The sequence below is a fragment of the Ixodes scapularis genome, unplaced genomic scaffold, assembly GCF_016920785.2.
Source record: "Ixodes scapularis isolate PalLabHiFi unplaced genomic scaffold, ASM1692078v2 PGA_scaffold6__148_contigs__length_123643588, whole genome shotgun sequence".
Taxonomy (NCBI): domain Eukaryota; kingdom Metazoa; phylum Arthropoda; class Arachnida; order Ixodida; family Ixodidae; genus Ixodes; species Ixodes scapularis.
In genome coordinates, this window is record NW_024609881.1 from 58,401,431 (window position 1) to 58,419,664 (window position 18,234).

Below are 18,234 nucleotides of genomic sequence, written 5' to 3' on the forward strand. Positions count from 1 at the left end.
CGAGAGCACATACTTTTGCCTCGAGTCTCCTTCGCACGTGCTCTGGTGCAAAGGAGATGCTAAACAAAGCCATGCACTCATGCAAGTAGCTTTCATAGGGTTGGGGCACTGCTAGCCTTTACAACGTGGCACTAACTACATAGTTGATGCTGGTTATAGATAAGGGAAGATAAACAAGTTCCAGTCTTTTTACTGTTTCCGAGATTTCCAAACCTTTACAATGAAAAGTTCAGCGGTCTGGGCATTTCGGGAAGCTTTGCCACGACAACAAAAGGGTGTGTGCACCTGCAAGATTTGAGTGTAGACATAAAATTTGGGGGGAATTAAGACTCAGTCTTATCAGTTGTTCTTGCTCATAAATAACGGGCATAAAATTTCAAAACGGCCGCTTTCCGGCACTATTTAGGTAGTTCATATTCGAAATGCAAGCACCGAGACTGACTGCACCGTCTACCACAACAGTTCTCAATCAAGTCGTCGGACCCAGGCGTTTTACTGCCCGCAAAAGATTGCAATTATGGAAATGCTCGAGAGATCTACGCCTATTCGTCTGCCACTTCCCTACGCACACAAAGTTAAATAATTGAGAATCTGAAACAAATGTATCAAAAAACCTGCTGCACTTAATTTGTGTACTGTGTGAGCAAGGAACGCTTACATATCGGAGCATGTTCATGGAATTTCTGTACCAAATTTTTCGGTGTACAAATTGCACCCCCCCTCCCCCCCCCCCCACTCCCAAATTTACGTTAGCACATCTTTACAACAACACAACATAATAATACATGCATTTTTTTACAGTATGGACCTCAACTGTACGAGATGCAGGCCCTGGCAGTTATATTTCTCGTTCAACTTGTTGGGGAGAACTTTGAAACTGGCTCTTCCTTGTGCATATATCACAATTGCAATACACATATGCAGGTTTATCAATGTAGTTTCGTTGCAGCGACTGTACAAAGAGGTGCAACTTAACATTCCACTTGAAACCAGCTTTGTGGAGAAGCCGTGCGACCTATGTTCTCGGCCTTCTCCTTGGTGTTTGGGTAATTTGGCAGGTCTATTGGTAGGCACTATCATGCCCCCCATCAATCAGCAGGCAACACTGAATGTACAAAACAACTTTTATTGTGCCCTAAATGTAGACGCAAATTCCGATTCTCACTTCTTACCTGCAAGAAAAATAAAGAAATAAGTGGATATTAGGACCTGTCAATCCTTTCCCGAGCTCCGACGTTGGACCACTTCAACCCGCGAGTGGAAAAATAAAAACATTTGAAAGTCTGACAGCTGTCAAAAGCAATAACGATTTCCACAGGAAATTACTACAAAGCAAGGTCTGACCTCCTCTTGAAGCAACTGTAAACTACAATGGAATCTCGTTAATACGACATTTTTTTTATTCCCGGCCAACCTCCCATAGGAGCAATGTATTTTGATACAGACAATACAATCACGTTTTTGTTTGAAATCGGATAATAGGACTCCGAAAGCGGGTTCTCACGGGCATATAAAAAGATTATGCCTTTACATTACAGTATACTGAAATCACGAGCTCGAATCGCATTCTAATGAGCCACAAATGGCTCGTTGCGCGGAAACAGCAAGAGAACCACAGTTAACGCTGGGGGTGTTCCAACATGGCCACCCACTCGGGCATTGCTGCTTGCCATCAAACGGAGCAGTAAATTGGAAGAGTCTGGCCAGTGGGTGGTGGCGACGAAGGCGCTGGAGAGATAAAAGTAGGTGAGACGAAGGAGAGTGCCGAAGGTACGAGAGAGAAGGAAGGGAGCAAAGAGAAGACGACCGCCATTTTGACGCAACACGCTTTGCATACAGAGCACTGTTGAAGCTACGCCTCGTCTGCTACAGGTCGACTTATTTTTTGCCTGAATAAATGTTTGCGGTCAGACGTCAAGAAAACTTCATTCGTTAGCTTGTTAACCCACCAAGGAATAACAGTATATCATTTTCTTGCCACAGCCTGCGATATAAAAGGAAATAACCGAAATTTAGATGCCGATCCCATGCGTTCCACTGGGCGAACGAATGAAAATGGCGACCCTCCCCGCTCAGCTGGGAGCAGCCGGGAGTTCATGCGCATGCGCACACGCCTCTCGCTTCGTGCCGCGGGCTGATTGGTTCACTCGGGAGAGGGGGGTTTTTCGGCGGTGAAATCATAGACTGGCCAAACACTCCCTATATACGGCTCTGCACTTGGCTGTCAGCAGGGGGATGGCATCACGTGATTTTTTTGAAGCCTAGTCATAAAAAAAAGTCAGTCCGGAAGTGACGTGACCACACGCCAGTTGGCGGTATACTATAAAATTCTATCTTGTTCAGTGGGATTTCAGAGTTATGGAGCCGTTGAAACTGACAGGATCAGGCGCCTCATCCTGTATGCATCTATCGTTGTGACCCTGTTTTTTTTTGGCATTAAACTTTAAAGGGGCGGTGCAATGATTTTCGGACTTCGGTCAAAGATTTCTGGAAGTTGCCCCCAGACACTTCTGAAGTAAAGAACAGAAAACCGATTTCGCCTGCGTGTCCTAGTTTTTGCGTAAAAAAAAGATAAAGATTGGTATTTCGGGCACCCCTCAACTCACTCCCAGCCTTCAGGGTCACACCTGGTCGCACTCCCAGTGACGTCATTCGGAGTGCCGTGTAGCTTCCCTTGTGCTATCTCGGAGGACGCTTCCCCTCCCTCTCTCTGCGTGCATTAGCGGGCGCTATGCTGCGGCTTAGAGCCGAGCGAGGTCACGTAATCTTACCGCCGTAGTTCCTTCGGCTGCCACTTGGGGCTGCAGGCGGGGGAAAAAGCTCGACCTTTGCTTTGCGATTAAGCAGCGGAATCGCGACATTTTTAATGAAGGAAGTGTTTTCTCTATTCTCCGGGACACGATAAACAACGTCAAAATGACGAGATGCAAATTATTTTAATCATAAAATCGTTGCACCGCCCCTTTAAGCATGACGGACGGAGCTGATGAAGGAGAAACACGCGGCGATGCCCGAGATCGTCAAGATGCTGAGTCTGCGAACCACCGAAGTGTGAAATCCGCGTGATAATGCAGAGCACCGCTTGAGCAACGGTTCTGATGACGGAGAACGACATCAGAGGTGTAGTCTCTATCGAAGAGTCAACCTTGCAAAATGTTTGCGATCGCGGCGGTCGCGCTTGATTTTGCGGACGAATCGTCTGCTAAAGTTTCCTAACCGCCATGGGTTTATGTAGTGTAATAAACTGCAGTAATCGGTCCGAGTGGTCGAACAAGTCGACCACTGGTGTTTTGTTTCATCGATGAGTGCGTACAGGCCTTTGCTGATGAAACTTCAAAGTTAATATATGTCGCTTCCGAATATGCTCCCAGTTTCCCGAGAGACGTCGTACGTCACAACCGATGGGTTGAGACACTGAACAGGGGAAGCGGTTGGACTCCCTCAAAGAATAGCGTGGTGTGCTCGGCGGACTTCCAGTCCGAGGGTTTCAAGGAGGAGTCTCACAAGGGTCCGTCTAATGTACATAAAAGACGCCAATTGAAACACTTCGAGACGAGTGGAGTTAAGCTTTACTCGTGGTGACAAAATGAAGCTGCCTCAACAAGTTCACCATGATTTGTGTTCATTCCTATATTGGATCTTCCGAATTTTCGGGCGTCACTAAATCATTTCTCGTTGCCGAAGACATTGTACCGACAACGTCTGCTGCTCTTGCGTGCTTTCGCAGAAGAAAAGTTCTCCTTTTTTTTGGAAACAGATCGGAAGAGAAAACTAAAGCGAACGGAAGGATCACTGCCCAGGGCAGGCTTTTTTAAGGTAAGGGTGTTTTCATAGATTGTTTTTCCTGTCCCGCAATGCTCCCTGCAACCCACTACGAAAACTGGAACTCTGGAAACAAGCTTACTGGCGTGCATGCACAGCAATGGCATTTTCGTTGTGGAGAGCATGGGGAAGGGGAAAAGGAGTCTTTGAAAACTCCCTGTTGCCTCTAAATCCTGGATTTTTGCTTGCTCATTATCTAATAGTAGTGCAGAAGGTTACATTTCCCCTCAGTGCTTTTAAAGTTTTTAAATGGGTTCCTTTTGGAAGTCTGTCAAGCAACATTGGCAGCCACCACATTTGGGTATTACTTTCTGGGCAAACTGCGAGTGGATCCGAGTACAGTAGAACATCGTTAATTCAAAGTCGGTCGGACGGTGAAAAATATGCAAATTAAGCAAATTTGTGAATTATCCAATAACCAAAAAAAATAGACAGAAAATTAAAAGCGAAGTCTTGAATCTTGAAGGAAACATTTAATTCAAAACGGGTAATCAAAACGAGAGAACTTCACATGAATAGTCGGCGATATGGAACTGCCACGTTCTGTAATTAGTGGCACCGACAGTCATATTTTGAAAAAGGCTACCTAGGCGCGACATCTCAGAATCACCGTCGTTACATTACACAAAGGGGGGGCCCGAGGCGGCTCATCATCGTCATTCATCTCTGCTGTCAGACTCGGCCATTATGCTCTCAAGGTCCGTGTAGCAGGTTTACTCATCCTCTACTATGTTTAAGTAGTCTGGGAACCTCATGCCGACCAACTCACCCTCACTGTCCTTAATGCGGGAGCGAAGCTCCTCTCCCTCATCGTCAATCCTAAGGGCATTAAATACTGGCACTAGCACTGGCGGTATCTTCCTGCTCCACAGCCGGTCACATGTAAGCGATTTCGCGAAAGACAGACAAGCGACGGCAACCCGCTTCGCTGTCACTCGGTCAATAGTGTGACGAGGCAAACTGCATGAAATTGACGGAAGCAAGTGACCAAGGCGATGAGCGACGCGACGGGCGACAGTGAGAAATCTCCATCACTTGTCGCTGACTCGTCGCTGTCGCTCGTCTCGTTGCTTGCTAAGTCGCTTACAAGCGATTCAGTAACGGCCCGAACCACACTGGCGCAGCGCCAAGAATATTGATCACTGATATCGATCACTGACATAGATCATGAACTCCACGTGAGGCGAGAGTGACTAAGCCTGCCCAAGTTGAAAGAAAAAAGGGACTACTAAGTGCATGGACCAGCAAACAGGAAACGGATCAGTGAAGACGCGCGCCACCTTTGTTTTTGCTGCCAAATCTGGATGCCAGCTGGCGCCACCTAGCAACTAAAAATTAAATGTGGAAGACGAAATCGGCGAATCAATCAGGTAGGCACGTACAGAGCGCTCATATTGTCACGAATGACGATGTGACGAAACAAAGAATAACCGGGGAAACTGAAACGTTTAATGGGGTGAACTTGTGCCCGAAACAAAAAGTGAACAGAAGATAACAACAGAGCGTCGCGGGCGTCGAGGTCGGTGAAACAGCAGGATCGGAAGCTGGGGCAAGACTGACTGTGGTTCCCCCATGCGAGCCCCCTTATCTACACGCGTTCGTTTCTGGAACAATCGGCGTAGAAGGTTCGGCGGCTAGAACGTTCGGACCTCGAAAAAGACACAGAATTCTTAAGTTTACTAGAATGTTAAACTGAAAGAATAAATAAAAGACGCGTAACTCCCAGGAATTGAGCCCTGGGCCTCTGCGCGAAAGTCAAGTGCAGTAACCACTTCACCACGCATGTGCTCGTTTGCTTGCCGACGCGTGTGGCGATATTCTCCGGTCATACTTTCATGATAAGTCAAGGGACCGTGGAATTTTTGCGAATTATCCGGGATTCCGAATAAACGGAGATCGAATTATAGAGGTTCAACTGTATGTGCTTAACACTGATGTGGCACTCGCGCCCAATGCACGCTCAAAGTGTCCGTCAAACATTAGCGACCCCGGATAATCGACGCAGTGGCTAACGGAAGGTGTCGACTCTTGAAAAACGTCTATTGCTAGAACCGAAAAAACAAGACTGAGATCCACGCACCCATGGTGAACCACTTGGGTGGCGGTTTCTCTGACGCCGCCGTCTTTCTCTGTGGCGAAGTTTCGCGGTCGGGGCCGCCGCTCACGCGCTGAGGCGGAGGGTCCGAACCCCGCGACGCCTCGCGCTCTGAAGTCGGCGCCGGAGCCTGCGCTTCCATGTCCACGTCTTGGGGCACAATGTTGCGTTTGGACCTGGAATTTAAAAGACAGCGTGAAGAGTCTCGCTGTAGACAAGGGGGAAACAACTCGAACAGTTGTGGTCAAATCAAAAAACAGTTGACCGAAGAAAGCATCCAGCCGACGAGCTACGTGATTTTGTGTCGTACGTAAATAAGTGGCAAAATTTTTTTCCCTCGAGATGGGAAGGGCTTGGATGAAAGGTTGAGTTCTAAAGGTTGGTTCACAACTGCAACGGCGTTGCAACGTCTATCCTTTTACAGGTTGCTATGGCAACAGCTGCGTCGGCTCCAACGAAAAGGGGTTAAAACCGGTTTCGTCGCAGCCGACACAGTTGTTGCCCTGGCAACCTGTAAAAAGGATTAACGTCCCAAGTCGTTGCAGTTGCACTCAGTCGGAGTCGATGCAACTGTGCGAATCGCCTTCACGGAGTGAGCTGTGTCATGTGACAAACATACTATGAAGTTGCACCTTGACAAGACTTTTTGATATCAAATCACAGTTCTACTCACTCGAGGCAATGACCGTATAGAAAGCGAGTCTAGCTGTTCCCACACTGTACATGTCAAGTTATCGCATGAACTACTACAAAACCCATAACAGTCTAACAGTACAAATGTGGAGTTTGGTGGCCACTTAGAACGCACCTAGCCACATACGGAAGCTTTACCCAAAAAAAGGACAAAATCTGCTGGCTACTCACAGGGCACCTACCGTAAAATACCGTGGAAGCACCCACTTCATTCGAGTGCCCACTATTATCATTTGACGGGACAAGCGCCTGTGTTTAGATTAACCCAGTCTTCAGTGAAAGTAGGGAAAGTGCTCCCCAGTACTTTACGGTAGTGTTGTATAGACAGAACGCAGTGGCTTGCTCTTCATTTACCGAACGACTGGTCATACAAAGACGGAAGCCGGTAGTGGCTATTCTTAAAACGCCTAGCAATACCAAGATAGAACTTGGTAGTGCAGTCATGTCCCGTGAATGAGGACCCCGTAAATAGGAATATACCCCAGTGATGGAAGCGGTATTCAACTTTTTGTAGCAGGTTTCGTAGTAGGCAATGATGTTGGTTTGGAACAGCCATTCACCCTTTTGGTGCAGATCCCAGTGATGTGATTGGTTTGAGTCATTTCGGAGCAGCTCATGGAGCAGCCAAAAGTCAATTTTAGAGGAGCAAAAAGAACTTTCGTAGCATGAGTGCACATTAATTTATATTCATAACAATGCAAACATTATGTTAAGATTATTGTATCAGCCTGTCCAACTAAAAGGGAATGTCTACACTGCTTTCTAATGCAACCCTTTTTTAGCATTGATTGCACAGCAGAAGTGAGATCCTCAAACAAAAAACTAGCGTTTAGTTGCGTGGAGAAGCACCATACAGGATGTCAAGAAGGGGAGTGATGAAGGACAGAACCACCGATCAAGAATTGGCCGGTTCGAGTCTCGCTCACTCTCTTTTTCGCGGTCACGGGCCGTTTTCTAAGGTATCAATGAGACCACCAAATTTAATCAAAGTCGTGGGTCACTGAAGGCACACACTCAATATTAAAAATAGAAAAAAATATGAAACCCATTTTTTGTGGCTTCTAAAAAGCTGTAAATACGTTGATTGAAAAAAAAAAGTTCCACAGACAACAGGAAGCATTCTGTGCGTTCGTCGTTTCGCGTATCGTGGGACTCGCGGGGACGGCGATGGCAGCGGACGACGGGCGTGGGGCCTCTATTTCAGAACTGTCGTTCGCGGTACCGGCGAATTCTGTCTACCGTTAAAAGAAACATTTGGGACTGATCAAAAGAATTGGTATTCATCCCGTACGACACGCCCGGCCACCAAGCCGATTTGCACGAAGACGTCGCCGAGCCGTCGCTCCCTTCTCGTGGCTGAAGACGTGTCTACTTAGAGTTGAATATGCACGCGTACGATTTCTTTACTAGGTGCGAATGTCCCCAAAACGTGGTGCTTCCAGACTTCGACCCGGGAGTGCTTTTGCTAGAGAAAAATCGACAGCAAACTTTCCAACTTACAGTTTACCGGCTGAATTATTACTAAGGAAAGAGATCCACCAGAAACGAGATGCCCCAGTAGCTTAGTGGGAAAGACGTCCGCTTCACACGTGGTAGGAGTGGGTTCAATCCCCCGTGAATTTTTTTTTTTTCAAACATTTTTTGATGTTTATATATCTTTTTCTTTTTTTTACAATCATCACTGAAGAAACAAACAAAAAAATAACAAACAAATGTTGTGGACGATACTTCACTGAATTAAACGGTATGGGATTTCCGTTTTGACACCTGCGAACTCAATGTAATCAGGTAGCGTCCGCTTTCCGAGGTGCCCGTAAATTTTCTACAGGAATTGCAGCCAGCCATTGGTCCCGATCCCGTTGATCTTTCGGAAACTCTGTCGCACAATGCCACTTTTTTTCGGATGCAGGACATGTGAGCCAGCTCTTCACGCAACATCTTGGGTTTATTCTTTTCGGAGCCGATCATGGAAATTCACCACGGGCACTCACTACTCATCTCCAACTCCTCAATGTACAAAACAATTCTTCTTGGAGTACAGAACAACGAGCGGAACAAACATAACTGCAAAAGAATCGCACGGTAAGCAGTTCCCGCACGCCGCATCGCACGCCGCATGTCGTGTCGTCTGCTACCAGAGAGGAAAAAAAGAAAAAAAAAAACGCACGGTCGGGTGTAGCCACGTGACTTCCGCCAGTCACTCTCTTCTCTCCACTTCTCCGACCTCCGTCGGGTTTTGGTTTCGGTTCGAGCAGTTGCGTCTTTTGGCTTTATTAAAGAAATACGCTACTCTGTTGCAAAATATTAACTGGGTAGTCCCCCAACACCATAATGAAGCGCCTGGCAAAAAATGAAAAAATTTTTTTGGGGGGTGTCAGTGTCCCTTTAAGGAGTTTCTCAAGCTTCCATCCACTGCCCCTGCCAATTTAGTTATAATTTTCTCACATCTATAAAAAAGTGATAGATAAACAAATGAGTTGGCATAAATAACAAAACATGCAAAAGAATGCACGGTAATGTTCTTGCAATACCGAAGTATCCTTGCTAAATTGCGAATTGAAAAAAGTCGCGATGCCTACTCCGCAGTTGTCGCTTCTTTGCAGTGCACCAGAGAGCGGTGAGAAGCGCGCTCAACAAGACTAACCCTCCGGCAGAACAGACGACAAACATGAGAATTATTATGAAACTTCAGAGTACTGTCAGTCTTTTATACAAACTGCAATCGAATTGTATGTTATTTGCGACGATAATCGAAATTGCTGAAAACTTGCATAAGCGTACGGCAACGGTCTGGCTGCGCAGCGAGCCCTGAGGTATTTAATTTTTAGTATTATTAAATAGAAATTAAATTTCGGCGCAACGTTTGCACAAATTCCCCACATTTTGGCAACATGTAGCAGGATGTAGCAGGGTAAGTACTTTGGTGCAGTGTGGCACCATTCACAATCACATCACTAAGATCCCAACACGTGTTAGCGTTAGTGCATCACTTTAAAATTAAATGATAATTGCATTACTAAATAAGCCAATCTTTGATAATAAGGCTTTGAGGGTTCATCGTTGATACCGAAGCATATTGCTTTACCCTTTCGTAATTATAATGCAAATAAATAATCATAAAAAGTATAGCATGGCACACAACTGTCTCTTAGAATAAGGCTCAGGTCATAGTAGGTTCCATTTACAGTCGGGAGTAAGAAGAAAAATAAAATGGTTGAAAAATAAATCTTAGTGGAAACTCAGAAGAAAAAAAATTAAAAATGAATCACAGCAACATACCTCAGTTTAGATAAAGTGTCTCTCCCACTCTCCCTTTTATGCTCATAGTTAATGTAGCCGATGAATATTATTTATGCAAAAGTCCTGAAAAACTTGGTGTCAATCAATAAAAATTTGTTCCAGCAAGATTTGTGAACCTACAAAAGTCAAGTACCTAATATATATATAAACTGCAACCCCCCGCCCCCCCGAAACATTATCAAAAATTAAAGTGGAGCATTCAAAGTGACACTCCTAATTCTGCGAGAGTTAGCGGCATTGGAGTCAGAGTTGATTTGGATTTCGGAGAGCCCTTTCGATTGACTACTGCACAAAGACTACCTTGTCTACTTATTCGAATATAGATGTGCTATTCTTGTTCCGTTTTCCTATCTCGGCACCGCTTCTTGAAAATAGAGGTCGACCTTTAATACTACAGAGCATAATTTCCGAGCCCGTTGCGCTAACACATGGATGTTCCCCCGCACAAGCCGCTTCTAATGCACCGATGCAATGCAGCGAAGCCTGATGCACAATATCCTCTGCAAGGTTGTAAAGCTTGATGTGAGCAGCGATTGTGCTATGGCGCGGAGGCATTTGGCAGAGATAAAAAACAAGCAATCTCATCAGGAGTACGCAGGGTGTTAGCACATTGTTATTTTAACCCCTTAAAGGGGGGGTGCAACGATTTCTGGACTTCGATCAAAGATTTCTAGAAGTTGCCCTCTGACACTTCTGAACTAAAGAACCGAAAACCGATTTCGCCTGTGTGTCCTAGTTGTGCAAAAAAATAAAGAGAAATATTGGCATTTCGGGCACCCCTCAACTCATTCCCAGCCTTCAGGGTCACACCTGGTCCCCCTTCTAGTGACGTCATTCGGAGTGCCGTGGAGGTTCCCCGGTGCTATCTCGGAGGACGCTTCCTCTCCTTCTCTCTGCTGACATTAGCGGGCGTTATGCTGTAGCTTAGAGCCGAGCGAGGTCACGTAATCTTTTCGCTGTAGTTCCTTCAGCTGCCGCTTGGGGCTGCAGGTGGGGGAAAAAGCTCGACTTTTGCTGTGCGATTATGCAGCGGAATCGCAACATTTCTTAATGAAGGAGGTGTTTTCTCTATCCTCTGGGACATGATAAACAACGTAAAAATGATGAGATGCAAATTCTTTTAATCATAAAATCGTTGCACCGCCCCTTTAAGCGCCAAATTTTTTTTTTCCAAAAGAAACCTAAAAGTGCCATTATTTTTTTTTATTTTGAATTGTTATTCCTCCAGTATTACATACACATAAAATTTGATAAGGTTATTTTGCAGAAATCAGCGGAGGCGAAAAAAATACTTGCCAACTAAAACAAGCGCTGCCATCTACGATCAGCGCCGCAAAACTACTTGGACAAGCCTAGCTCGTCCGTGGAATTGAGGGCTACTGAAAAAACCACTGGACGAGCTGAGCTTGTCCACGGCATTTTTAGCCAGAATGTGGCTGACGAGCTCAGCTTGTCCAAGGCACTTTTAGGGTTAAAATTCCCCGATTTTTCCAGGTTTTCCCCGACAATTTTAGGTGAAAATCTCTGATCACTGTAGAGGTGGTTAAAAATATAAGACCATTACAACACAAGGCATTGAGCATTGGGCAATGTGAGGATCATTTTGCACGGGCTTAATCCAACTTGATGTTTACTGGTTCAAATATTGACTGTACACGCTCATTTACATCGAATTACATCAAGAAATACTTCACATGAAAACGTTCAAGGTGGATGGCGCCCGATCACCCCAAGAATCGCACGTGCCCGTGTCGTCGTCGTTTCTCTCGTTTTGTCCCTGGTGCTGGTACACACGAGCGGACACGACACTTGAATATTTAGAAATATTCGGGTTCATCCAGTCCGGATTAAACGAGCACTTTCTTGCAACCGACATCGTCAGTGAAGAGGCCACTTCCGGAAACACTATGAAAACATGACGCTCTAACACACGTTAACAACCGGATGGCAACATGGCCGCCAGATGCACACTTTCGGCTTGAGGCTTGGATTGAAGTGGGGTTTGCGGCTTTCCAATTTGTTACTAAATCTAGCAGCTCTAACTGGATCTAGCCTCGTGTCATGCTCTCAATCCAAACCAAACCAAACCAAACCAATCCAATCCAATCCAATGCAACGCAATGCTTAGACAGGATTTGTCAGCTGTTCTCTTTGCCTTTGCATCAGGTAGCACACTTTACATTGGGTGAGCAGAGCCCGCGCTCCACTGTACACAGAATTTATTGCCAATTTTTCTGTCCCCAAGTCCGCAAGCCTTTGCTCAGGGCAGTCAATGGCGTTTCCGGCCCATTGTCCCTGACTGGGCTCTCTTTTTGACAATATCCCTGACAATTGCCCGTTTTTTCCCGGTAATTAAAATTTCCCCGACGATTCCCGGTCGCTAGACACCCTGAGTATGAGACCCTGGTTCTGTGTTCTCGCAGTAGTTGCCATACCACCATTTTTATTCATTTTCCCGCGACTTCTAGCTCCGTCACATTGCCAATATCGTCTGGAAGTTCAGACAATGACGTGGCTAGCATGAAAGACGAGCGAATTTTAGCTACGGTGAGCATAGACACCGTGAAGTATACGTTTTTACCATTCTCCTTTTCTTCTACTTCTTTCAATGTCAGTGTCGACCAATATTACATTCTTTCTTAGCTCTGTTCAAGCTCATCCTGGTGCAAGTGAGGCACAATTTCGAGGACAATTGGCATTTTGGTGCAACATGTAGTAGACTTGCATTCATGGTGCGATTCGGTGCAAATGGCGCAGCACTTCCGTCACCAATACTCCAGTATGTAGACACCCTTTTCCGGTGGGCAAAAAGACACATTTTTGTGTCATTATTATGGACAACTTGCATTATGAACAATTCTTTTTAAAAGGGGTAGAGCTGTCCACATTAATGAGACATGACCCTAGCTATTCACGTAACTTTTATCCCTACAAAGATGGAATCCGGGGGATACTCATGTGACCTTCAGCCGTAAACAAAGACTGGAGTGAGTGGTCACCTGAGGCGCAGGGCAGACGTGGAGGCCCCATCCGGGCTGGAGATGAGGGCCATCACCTCGTCCCTTAGCAGGGGTCCATGCGGGTTCTCCTCGCTCCCAAAGTGGACCACCGATGCCGGAACCAGGTCGGCCTGCACCGATCGGCAACCATTCCCCAACTCACCGTATGTCATTGCATTCTTGAGACGGGAAAAAGTGCCAAAGCTGGCGTTCCAGCTTCTATTGCCTGGCTTTTTCCCGGATTTCAGCACAATACTATGTACTACAAGAACTGTACTTGTCTGCAAAATCCGTTACCAATCCGAGACAGTGATAACAACTCAATGAGCATTGGGGGATCGAAGAGTCATCGGAGATCAAAATCGGAGATTCTCAAACTCCTTTATATCGAGGAACACGTGTCTCCTTCGAATAAAAGCCGAGCAGTGAAGGCCCGTAGGCCTCATAGACGACAATGCACATACCAGAGAGTGCTTCGCTCCCGGTGCACACTTCCTGTCTTATGCCGTGTTTTGGCTGCACGTACAACAGGATGCTGTCAAAAAAAAAACCTCGCGCTCAAGGCGGAGGACCTACGGGCTTCTTAACTTGTCTTTGACTATAGTTATGGGTCAATGAATGGCTCACGTCCACTGAAATAGCACATATACAAAAAAAAAAAAAAAAAAAAAAAAAAAGGAAATGCATTTTGTTTAGGGAACCTCAGAGGTCAGGGAACCTCTGAGGGTGCTCTGGGGAACCCCAGAGCTTTTAAAAACCCAATTTGAAAACCCCAGGGTTAAGGTTATCACTGCTCCACGCTCCAAAAGCCAATGCCTGGAGTCATATTAATGTTGGGTTAGAAAGAGATAGATCCTTCGAGCAACGGTACGGTGTCATAAGCGATAAGAAAGACTTATAAAACAAAAAATGTATCCCTTACTTCAACCAATGAAGTCCTTTCTTCGAGCACAGTCTTTGGAGGGGAAGTATCTGAAAGACGGAGTGACAGAAAAATGTAGGGATAGAATGAGCGTGTTGGTAAAATGAACCCCAAAATAAACACATGGTAGAACAGGGTATAGACGACTATATATATACAAAGAATCAATCGTGAAGATCTCAGATTCAACAATAAAGTAAAAGACTGATATTAAAGTACAGTAAAACCTCGGTACCACGTACCCGCATAAGCCGTAGTTCCGCTTTAAAGGTAGCTTAGTCAGATCCCCGACATGTCTCCCGCTAAACCTAATGCATTCAATGCCCGCTTAATGCGTAGTCGCTTATTGTGTACTTACCGGTCAACGCGCACTGTTTTCACTCCCCAGTACGTACTAAGTTAGAAGTTGCTGCCACGCTTGCGACGCGCGGCGGAGCTAAAGCCGTGCGGCCGGGCCGCCGCGCACCAGCAGCAACAACCACGGTGGGAGCGAACACGCGAAGCCAACCCAGCGTGAAAGCGAGGGCGCAAGCATGGGCGCGAGTTCGGCGCCGCGCAACTCGCAGCCGTTGAGCAGGCGAACCAACGAACATCGGCAAGGATGCTGGCGGGGGACCAGTGGCGGTAGTTGACGCGGTTTACACAGTTTACGGGCCTGGCTGGTGGGAGAGGAGGAGCTGAGCTTTTCCGAACAGCGTTGTTGACGTTGCGGTCGCAGGCTCGGCTGGCTTGGTGGGCTGCGCAGGAGGTTCCGAACATTTCTGAACGGGATTTCGCTTGCTGCTGCCCGCTGCCGCCGCCCCCACCCCCCCCCCCCCCCCGCCTACCCCCATGGCCGCCGCTCGTAGGGTTTTGCGCCTCCGCTGCTGCGCAGCTCCCGCATGCTCCTCGCTACGCAAGGGGGGAAAACGAGGGAGAAGGACGCGATGCGCCATGCCAGTCATGCACCTTGCTTTTTGCCCCCCCTCCCTTCTCTCCTTTGCGGATGCGCGCACACACACACACAAAAAAAAGTTTACTTTTGTTTGTTGCTCATGGCAACTCGCGGCGTTGCTTGCGTCTCTATTTGAAGACGAGAACATAAACCGCTAACATCTTCATCGGCTTCGTGGCCGATGAGATAAATGCCGTTCTATGTTTAATTAATGGTGTTTTACCGTTCCTTACTGATCAGCCTAGAATCGAGGATTTTGTTTTTCCGGCTTTGCCGTTTTGGGGGGTTGGCCCAGAATCGAGTAAATACGGTAAGTGGTGTGTATTTGTCATTTTCTCTTAAGCCGTACTACCACTTTGCGCATACTTATCCCCGTTCCCATCGAACTACGTCTTAACGAGGTTTTACTGTAATTCTTTCTAGACAGGTTGCTCCTGTCAGGAAACATTCATTGCAACTGAAAAGCTGGTGCTTCTGAAGTTGCACTTTTAAAAGCCCCTTGAAGCCTTCCATGCACTGCGCTGGCACTACCGCAATTTCACGCGAAACAAGACAGCGAATCGTGATGAGGCACAGCTAGTGCGCTGCACTTCGGAGAACATGGAGTCAAAGCTCGCACTGCAAAACCCAAGAATGGCTACTGGATTCAATCCCCAACACCTGCCCATTCCGATCTGAAGTAGCGTCATGTAGACATGCAGCCGTATAATCACTACTGCGAGACGCACATTCTCAGGTTAGGAGCTGAACCGCACTGGCTAAGTACCCGTCTACAGTTCCACAAACTTGCCAATATAGAAGAGGCACGTTTTGTTCCCACAAACCACTCCACAAGCTCTGTTAGCACTGCATGTCAGCCTTGCACAAGTCACAAGAAAGAAAGGCAAAACAAGAGAAACCTACTCACACAAATAAAATTTCTGTCGTCCATTCCGCAGGAAGCCACGCACAAACTGGATCACGTCTCCAACTGCAAAATGAACGACGGGAACAGTTGGTAATAAAGCAGACTATCACTGTCGTGCCGGTCGGTGTTTCTGCTGCAGATTTCTTGTTTGTTGAACTCCCATCTAATGGTCTCAAAACTGGCCATCACTGCGTCGGATTATTGTGATGCTTTTGATAGTTTCCAAAACCGCCGGAAGCTTTGACGGCTAAGGGCAAGCATTTCTGTCGGCTGCCACGCAGTCGACGAAAATACTGGCAGACGCAGGTTGGGACGAAGTAACACTGGCGCCACCTGTTTATCTTTTGCAGCATCGCCTTTACGTCCGACAGTCATGACTGCAACCCGCCCTCCTCGAAAGCCCCCATGACATAACGCGGACGTTTCAAAGTCGCTTCAATCCACGGGAGGCCCGAGACGTTAATCGCATAAGTTGGGGACGCATTCCAGAAACCGTGCTCCGTCAAAATGGCGATTTGGTTATAATTTCATGCCAAAAAACACGGGAAACATGAAAACAGAGGTAGTCGCGACACGACACCACTTTCAACCGAACAACGTAGCAGAGAGAAGCGCGTACACAATGAAACGTGTTCCTCTTTACACGTGCATTTGTCTCAACTTGCTCGGTTGAAAGTTGTTCCGCGAATGACAGCGGCTGCACCACTTTGACCTATTCGCCCTTGTTTGTTTGGCAACAAACTCGGCGGCGCCATCTATCCGGTAGCCATGGCATACTCCGGTCCGGGTATGGTTTTTAAATTTTTACTCATCATTCTATTCTTTCACCATAACAGCGAATTATGTGTAAGAAAGGCGTAAGCAACCATTGCAAAGATTAAATCTCGCAAATATTGCGAAACCCGCATCTAGTTGGGAACCGGAAGTGTTACGGCTATCTGCACACTGGCGCCACCACGTTTCAACCCGTGCAAAAAAGAGTGAATACTGACTGACAGGACGAGAGCGGCAGGGCGAGTGTTTCGAAAGCCCGGCCCCAGGCACGCACTCCACACCTTCCACCGTGCATTGGCTTTGCGCTCGCGTTCAAGAAGTTGGAGCATCGTCGAAGGTAGAAAGCTTGTGCCGGAGGCGGGACAACTAAAGCTCCTTTCCGCCGCTTTCATCTCATCAGTGACTATAGCGACCAAGGGCCTCGAGTATAAAAAATTTACCTCGATAAGGTCGGAATGCGCAAAATGCGTTTCCTCAGTATCCTATGGGGCTTGTGGCAGAGTTGGTGGTTATTTTTTCTTTAGATTTTCTTAGGTTACGTGGATAGCAACCGAAGAGGAGGAGGAGGAGAAGATAGTGCGCGGGAACGTCGGAGTGCCGAGCTCTCGTCGAAAAGATTAAGACGTGAAGTTGGCTGCCCTCGTCCCTACTCGCCGTCCATTGCGTTCGAACGCCGGGCGTTCCCGTTCACCGATGCCCCTCGGGCACACCGGTAAAGTGTCGGGCTCGTGGGTAAAATTTCTTCGAAGCATGTTTAGAATTTTTCCTCTCTATCAATTACCATTACGTAATGGCTTCCACGGTGTGCCATCATGCTTTCCTCAGGCATTCCAGCCCTTAGACGCGTGCAGGGTTAGCAGAAGGTGACAAGGGACGAAAAAAAACGTAGGGTGCTCACCCCTCTCCTCGGGCTGGAAGATGGCCTGAAGGACGAGCCTGTCCGGGAAGTAGATGCGGATGAGGGCACTGCGGTACTGCAGAGACAGCCTCTTGGCCCGGGCGTGCCGTAGCTCCGAGGTCTCCAGCGGACGCTCCTCCAGCTCCTCCCTACAGCCCACCCACACCAACGTTAAAGGCTGATTCACACTAGAGTCACTAAACGTTCCCAAAGTACCGAAACTCCCAAGCTTTGTTTCAGAACCGAGCACTGGCGCAGTAGTTGCGCTCCATCCCACCCCGAATATGGCGCTGCCCCGTGTAGTCAAAGTGAAGCACATACAGTGTAGCCTTTGTTCTTGTGCGAGCTCTTCAACTCCCGCTCCTGGCCTGTGGCGACACTGGCTTATTTTTGTTAAAGTCCTTTCCTTCGTTCCGAGCGGTGCATGATATGCTCCTTGCTGTCTCGTCTCTCTCTCTCTCGCCTCGAAACGTATTGAAGTTGAGTGTTAGCTTTAGCGTCCGAGGCGTAGAGTTTGAAGCGCAGCACCACTGCAACCGAAGTGAGCTAAGCAATATCGATGAGGAACAGTGGCTTATAACCAGGGTTTCGTGTTTCTGTATAAATTTGAGAAAACTCTGAAAAACGCTCGCCAGTAATATTTCTGTCAATTCAGATTTATCTGAAAAACTGAATTTTGAAGTCACGATGGCAAAATGAAAAGCAAAAAGGATGGCATTTTGTGAATAATGTTTGTCAAGCACGGGTTAACTTTTCTTTTTTTACGCCTTGGGCTATTGACAAAAGAGGTTTCACATTTAGTACCTTGTCCAAGTTCGTTCAGTACAATGGGTCATTGCTCTTATGGGCTAAAGAAGTCACCGTTCTGGTTTCCAGTTTAGACTTTGTAC

General features: G+C 46.9%; 1 protein-coding gene across 2 annotated transcripts in view; it reads right to left on the bottom strand.

Moving 5' to 3' along the window:
- Nucleotides 1-1,106: 1,106 nt before the first annotated feature.
- Nucleotides 1,107-18,234, bottom strand: part of LOC8027456 (tether containing UBX domain for GLUT4) — a 72,789-nt gene continuing 55,661 nt past the window's right edge. For both annotated transcript variants that reach the window (XM_040218176.3, XM_040218174.3), the window contains 6 exons: nt 17,345-17,493; nt 15,673-15,735; nt 13,832-13,881; nt 12,910-13,040; nt 5,903-6,093; nt 1,107-1,172 (listed from right to left, as the gene is read on the bottom strand). In XM_040218176.3, the coding sequence (XP_040074110.1) occupies nt 1,162-1,172; nt 5,903-6,093; nt 12,910-13,040; nt 13,832-13,881; nt 15,673-15,735; nt 17,345-17,493 (595 nt within the window). In that variant the 3' untranslated portion in view covers nt 1,107-1,161. The remainder of the gene's footprint in view (nt 1,173-5,902; nt 6,094-12,909; nt 13,041-13,831; nt 13,882-15,672; nt 15,736-17,344; nt 17,494-18,234) is intronic.